General features: G+C 43.9%; 1 protein-coding gene across 1 annotated transcript in view; it reads left to right on the top strand.

The window, feature by feature from the left end:
* The window catches only part of gabbr1b (gamma-aminobutyric acid (GABA) B receptor, 1b), a 101,961-nt gene that overhangs the window by 59,756 nt on the left and 34,705 nt on the right, over window positions 1-7,500 (top strand). Inside the window, 2 exon segments of the mRNA XM_048229246.1 lie at window positions 5,753-5,923; window positions 6,625-6,726. Of these exon segments, the coding sequence (XP_048085203.1) occupies window positions 5,753-5,923; window positions 6,625-6,726 (273 nt within the window).

The raw sequence follows: 7,500 nt of genomic DNA on the forward strand, positions 1-7,500 counted from the left end.
CATCCTCTCACACCTATCTCTCTCCCTCTCTCTCTCTCTCTCCCCAACACATCCATTCTCTGTCTAACTATATGGTATGAACCAGCCTCCTGAATGACAGTTATCTGTGTGGCTGACTTCTTCTCTGTTCATGGTTAAAGCTGTGCTGTAGCGTTTCACTCTGAATTACAGCGTACGCTGGTTGGCTGGGAGGGGGTAATAGCAGTGTGTGAGTGAGCGAAATAGCATGATTTCAGCTATGAGGAGTTAGGGTTTTTTAGGGTTTCTAGGTTTTCGGTGGTGAAGGAGCTTGATTTGGTTAGAGGAGATTTTTGTTTTGGGCAAGAGAATGTCTTGTCTGCATTAATTATTGACAATGCGATTATTCTTTCCCTTGAGCTCCATAGAGTAATGAACTCGGCTAGAGGAAAAGTGTGCAGGGCCAGATACTTCCTTATCCTCCTCATTGCTTCAAACAAGGTAACAAACTGCTTTTCCAGTGTGCCTCAATTCATCAAAGGCCACACGATGACTCAAAACCCTGAATGTAACTTTGCTCATTTTGTTTGCTCATCTCATCCGGTATTTAAATTTTAAGTATGACTAATGTTATGCAACCCAGTGGGGACGTTATAACAATGTGGGTGGGTGAAGGTCGTTTATCTGGTTGCCAAAAATAGAGCAACCAGTTTAAGTAGTAAAACTAATGGTGCCATGCAGGAGCCTGACTACTGAACGGCTTTGGCAAATGCCACCCTGTACAATTACAGCTGCCAAAGCAGCATTGCAGTGTGCAGGAATGAGTGACGGCTGAGCAATTGAGGTCGAGCAGGCAGTACTTTGGCTGCATCTGAAGAGAAAATGATAAAGAAGAGTGGCAAGGGCCAAGATATTTGATGAAGGCAGCACAGACGAGAATAAAATTGATAGAGGTGAAAGAGCAGGTGAGATTGGCTTTTTAAGTGTTAAGTGTTCGTCCTCAGAGTGAATGTATGCATCAAAGGTAGGGCGTAAAACTTTAAACTCTCAGATTAGCATATTTAAATAAATGTTAAGGAAGGATCGGTAGCTTAGCGTTTTTTTTTTTTATATTTTTTTTGGGGCTTTTTATGCCTTTAATCAGATAGGACAGTGGAGAACGACAGGAAGTGAGTGGGAGAGAGAGTCGGGGTGGGATCCGGAAAGGACCACGGGGCGGGAATCGAACCCGGATCGCCGGCATACGGTGCAGGTGCCCCGGCCACTTGCGCCACAGCTGGGGCCTCGAGGTCAATTCTCAGTCCATTCCCCCATCGCTCGCAATTTGATTTCCTGTCACATTTTTAACTCTCATTTTCAAGGAAAGCCAGAGAAAAGCCCCAGAAATGAAATGAAAAATTAATCATATCCAAGGGGTACACGTTTCAGAACTTTAGCAGTTCACTGAAAAAAAAAATTGAAAAAAAGAATCCTATGTGAGAACTCAGGGGAACTTCCATCGACTAAGCCTTTAACAAAACTCTCTCTATGAATGAGTAATAAGAAGGGCAGTAAAATGGCTTCAGTTTATCTTACCTGTGGGGATTGGGGTTTACACTCATTAAAAAAAAACAAGCATTTGCTTCCCTTGGGTGGCATCAAGCTTTATGTGTTGTAAGGTCCAGCAAGGGCAGTAAAAGGTGGTCTATGATCATCAAACACCAAACAAGCTTTACATTATGTCTATAGAAGAAAGGCACAGTGAAGCTACAATACAAATGCGTGCTGATTGGGTGAGACATTGAGAACAGCAGAAGGAGCTCTGCAGCCATTAGAGAGAAGGACAAATCAACTCCTGAGAGCCATTAGCATAGAAAACATTTTCCTGCTGTCTGTTTGGATGCACCTATCAGACCATGGACAGGAATTATAAGGAGCCCTGTGTTTCTATGCTGAATGAATACGAAAAGCTGTAGCTGTAGCTCTATGCATATGATAACCAGTTCTGCCATTGGATACATTTTGGGGTTTTAATGTAAACTTAATCTTTGCATTTTCAGACATAGTTTCCTTTGAGGTTTTTTGGATGGGACTCTGCGCCATTGCTTTAAGCCCTGTCAAGGACTACATATTTGCATTTTAATACGGTTTTGTGGAGTGACACAAATAAGATGAAAACTTTTAAGCAGCCTGTTTTTTTTTGGAACCTAAGAATTATTTTTTACGGGAGTCCAATTGTAGCAGCAGTGCACTCATAATGTCACAAATGACATATCCCATGCAGAGTCCACTTTGAAGGATAAAATCAAGAACATCAAACCTTCGCAGTGCCCACAGGAAATCAAGGCCATACTGCGGCCCTCGGAGCCAAAAGAACGGCATTGGCTGACCCACTTGGAATTACGGCAGAGGGGGTGCTGGTCTGATCACGCCTTCAAAGGGACGAACAGATGGACGCCCCCCTCCATGTCCTCTCTCAGTTCAAAGAGAGAGAGAGAGAGAGTGGAAAAAAACAATGCAGACGATTCATTCATACCTTGCAAGTCTGAGTCCAAAGAGCTAACTAGCATGGCAATTAGATATAACAGACCAGTTTTCTGCCCCCCCCCCATTTGAAAAACTTTCATTTGAACAGAGATTGGATCACATTACATAATTTTTTAAACATATTATAAGGTGACGGAGGAATCCCCTTAGAATTATAAGGTTCTATCTGACATTTTTGTCAAAATTGAGTTATTGACATGTTCTTATTCTGTGACACCTTAAGAAGGTGAGGTGAGGTGTTTCTTGTAGTTGTATACATTTTTGGACATTATATCTAAAGAGGTTTGTTCCGCTTATCAGTAGAACTCTATGGAATTCTAAAAAGATCAATATCTCAGAACTACTCAGAACGTAGATAGAACCTTATAATTCTAAGGTGGACGCGGAGAAGCCCGCTGGGCTTTTTTCGGACGACAGATGAGAAGTCAAATGAGCTCAGCTCACAAAGCAAGAGACGGTGTGCAGGAGGGGGGCAAGTGGGAGAAATGGACATCCAAAGTGGACTCCTCTTCATTTCTGGGCTGTCGGGAGAGGATCAGAGCCGCCGGCGCTTCTCAATGAGAGGCGCTAGACCGTGACGGCCACAGAGCCTCGGCTCAAATAGAGTGACCTGAAAGGTATAAAAGGCCAGTGGGCAGTATAATCACTTTGCTGCTGCCACAGACTCCTGTCTAATATGTCGGAGGCATCGCTGGGAAGGGTTTTAGTGAAACACCTACTGTAGACACTGGGTATTTGGTAAACAACCGTCTGTTGGTCTTTTTTAAGGAGAGGAATAGCATCAGCGTTTGAGCCCTTTGCAGTATACTGTGGATAGGCTACAGCACCTTGGATATAGATTACAGTTTTCTATAGTATATTAATAATATTAATATTTGAAAGTTGTTCAAAATGATGGTTATGGTTATGGTTATTGGACTTTGCAGACGCCTTTGTCCAAAGCGACACACAAATACAAATGTAACTTATTGATATTTGCTACATGTTTTTTTTTCTTACTTATTGAGCGATGTTTTGTTTTTAAAATGTTGTATTTGTATTTGTATATTGTATTTGTGCTTTCTGTGGGACTAAAGATGTAAATTAGCCCAAGGCTAACTCTGGTGCAATGCATCAAATGTTTACATTTATGTTTTAATTGCACACTGTGCCTTACAAATAAATTGAAACTGAAACAAAAACAACATAATATTATATGATAATGGCAAGATGCTTGTAAACTGAACGTCTTAGTCTAAAGCAATCAATGACAGCACAGTTAACTCATTCTCTCAGTAAACAAAACCATCACTATTTTAGCTCAATCCTCTCTGGTCTAGACAAACACTCCAACCTTTTCGACAAACATTTCGTTCCGCAATTGCACTCGGGGGAATCCCTGCTGACATCCACACTTGCTCACTCTGATTGGACACAACAGCCACTCGAACCCTCCGTTTGACCTGGGGGGGATGAGTCTACTCCAGCACTCACTCCAGTGGCCCATGCAGTTATGCCCGCGAGTCAGAAATCGAGTAAAATACAGTATGTGTGATCTACACACAAAGTCATGGAGTTTGAAGGGCATTCGCTGAATTTTATTTATTAGCCTACCAAACAGAAATAGCAACACATATGAGACAATATTTGAACACAGCAAGGGGTCATTTCTTTGATTTTTGTTTTCATAAATCCATGGAAAAAATCTGTCAAAGCATTATGAAACCTTTGGGGCTTTTGTTGTGCTGATACAGTAACGATGAGTTCATTTTTGTGTTTTTTCTTTTTATTGGACTTTGTGCCAGGCTACCTTGTGCTATTTCCCACAGTGGCAGTTCAACAACCAAGCCCATTTCACATTACACACAATATGTCGCAAGATTCTACAGCAATGCACAGTTGGCTTGTGGTAGTCACAAAGACGCCACATGTTGTACCCTGGATCAGGAAAGGCCCTCTGTCACAGCAGAACAGGCACTGCTACAAAAGCCTTGGTTGTCCTTCAAGGTTGTCCTTCACGGCACCACTAGTAGCCTGAATGCCAAAACAAATGACCACAGCAGACCTAACCGTGGGATGTTACAGAGACTTCAAGTACCACTCCAGAAACACAGCGACAAGATTTCATATCTCTGAGTCAGTTCAGGGGAAAACATGACCCCAAGTAGTCTGTGAGTGCCTTCGCCGTAACCATTGGTTTGCCTTTTCAGCAGCCCCAGCAGCAACTCCTTTATACCTCCTTTCAGTCATCGGGCTCGAAAACCAGACAGAGGTGTTGTGACTGACTTAGCTACAAAGCCTCTAACATCTCCACTGGACTTGTGTGTGTGCCCTATGCTGCACACACAGCGTGTACCTGCTTAACTGCTTCCCAATGGATTTCACTTCTTCCTTGTTTTCACAGAGTTCTTGATGACTGGATCCTTATAGACTGTCACTGTGACATCTCTGAGTCATATCCAGACTGGTCTTAGCACTTTTGGACTCCTCCACCAAGCTAGTCATTGGTCATTTCAAAATTCCTTTTCCATACAATGCTACCATACCTAGCCATTAAGTGGTAGCCCAAGCCATTTCCTAACTGCATTATTAACAATTCTCACATTTTGCCACCTCCAAAACAGCAGTTTCATACACAGACAAAGGCCATCTGATGCGTGGCAAAATCCCAAACTGTAAGCATCAGCATGCCAAGCTCCAAGGCCTGTCTAAATTCTTCACAGGTTTGTGCAAGCTAGAGGGAATCACACAGATACACTTGGCCCAACGGTAACTAGGTGCCATCCTGCAACCTCTCTCTTCCAACATTCCATTTTGATGCCTTTATAATTACCTCCATAGAAAAACCAATGGTGGAATGATTCATTTATCCTTTATACCAGCCACCAAATGCTGCCAAGTGGTGTAAAGACTTGTAATGACTGAATGTCCTTAAAATATGCCGAGATGTTTTCAGGGACCTGAATGTAGCTGAATGCCTTCCACAGGAGACACATTTATATTTTCTGTTGTTTGACTGTAAAGTCTGCACTTTATATGAACTGAATATTTCTTTAGTTTGTTGAAAATAAATGCTTACTCCGTCTGTCTCTCTCCCTCTCCTCCTCTCTCTCTCTCTTTCTCCCCTTCCTCCTCACTCTCTCTCTTTCTCCCCCTCCTCCTCTTGCTCTTTCTCTCTCTCTCCCTCTCCTCCTCTCTCCCCCTCCTCTCTCTGTCTCTCGCTGTCTTTCTCCCCCTCCTTTCTCCCTCTCCTCCTCCCTCTCTCTCTCTCTTTCTCTCTCTCTCTCAGTTGTCGTACGGCTCTAGCTCTCCAGCTCTGTCTAACCGCCAGCGCTTCCCCACCTTCTTCCGCACGCACCCGTCCGCCACGCTGCACAACCCCACCCGCGTGCAGCTCTTCCAGAAGTGGAAGTGGACCAAGATCGCCACCATCCAGCAGACCACCGAGGTCTTCACATCGGTGAGTCTCAACATAGAGCATGGAGGCCCCAGCTGTGGCGCGACTGGCTGGGGCACCTGCACCGATGGCCCTGAGCGGGTTCGATTCACTCCCCGTGGTCCTTTCTGGATCCCACCCTGACTTTCTCTCCCACTCGCTTCCTGTCATTCTCCTATCAAATTAAAGGCATAAAAAGCCCCCCCAAAAAATCTACTTCAACATAGCATGGAAAAGACCTGGCTGCCCATGTACAGAAACACAGACACAGAATGTGTGTGTTCTTTTGCTCTGGGCCCCTACCTTGAAAACAAAGACAAAATTTTTATCACCAAAATTCTATAGCTGACGTTTTTAGTAAAGTCCCACTTTAGAAGGTTTTAGAATTTTTTACTAGCATAGATTAAAAAAACATATGTAAGCTTTTATAACACACAATGCTCTGGCCATTAAATAGCCTTAGTTGCTGAAATACCGTAGCCTTAAATTAAACAAACAAACAAACAAATCCTATAGTGTGTACACCCCATGCTAAGTATGTGTACTGTCCTCTGGTCTGCCTGTTGTCTTTGGTCTCTTTTCTCATAAATCAATATCTTCCCTCTTCTCTTTTTCTTTCTCTCTTTCTCTCTTGTTCTCTCTCTTTCTCTCTCGCTCACTCTCTCTCTTTCTCTCTTGCTCTCTCTCTGTCTCTCTCTTTCTCTCTCGCTCTCTCTCTTTCTCAGACTCTGGATGATCTGGAGCAGCGTGTGAAGGAAGCTGGGATTGAGATCAGCGTGAGGCAGAGTTTTCTCAGCGATCCCGCCGTCGCTGTCAAGAACCTCAAGGTGCGCAACCCCTTCCGTAACTATGGCAACGGTCCCCATGCCCCATGGGATCAGATTCTGCCTGCTTTAACTAGAAAAACACATTGACTCCTTGTCTCAGCTTTCTCTCTCTCTCTCTCTCTCTCTCTCTCTCTCTCTCTCTCTCTCTCTCTCTCTCACTTTCTTTACTCTCTCTCTTTCTTTTTCTCCCTATCTTTCCTTCTGTCATCATTAGTTTGGTGCTCAAGCAGTGCCTTGTCATGTTGCACTTCCTGAAACAGAAATGCTCACAAAGAAGATCTCGCACTCTCACACACATGCACGCACGCACGCAGGCACACACACACACACACACACACACACACACACACACACACACACACACACAAACATGTGGATAGTTCCTGGAGATTGTGGTTTCATTTTGAGGATGATCCACTTTAATTGGTTGGCAGGCTGGTTTCCCTGCCTGACTCTTAGTCTGCCTAGTTCCTTTCTCCCTTGTTTGTCTGAACCTGTGTGGTTGTATCTGTGTGTATGTGTGTATGTGTGTGTGTGTGTGTGTGTGTGTCTGTCTGTCTGTGTGTATTTCTATGTGTGTGTGTGTGTAAGCGTACAGTACTGTATGTGCGTGTGCGTGTGTGTGTCTGTGTGTGTTTCTGTGTGTTCATGTGCTGGCATCTGTGCCCTTTGCTCTGTTGCCACACACACACACACACACACACACACACACACACACACACACACACACACACGTGTGATGTGTAAGAGAGAGGGGGAGGAAGGTAGAGCTAG

Source organism: Alosa alosa, chromosome 20, assembly GCF_017589495.1.
Source record: "Alosa alosa isolate M-15738 ecotype Scorff River chromosome 20, AALO_Geno_1.1, whole genome shotgun sequence".
NCBI lineage: Eukaryota > Metazoa > Chordata > Actinopteri > Clupeiformes > Clupeidae > Alosa > Alosa alosa.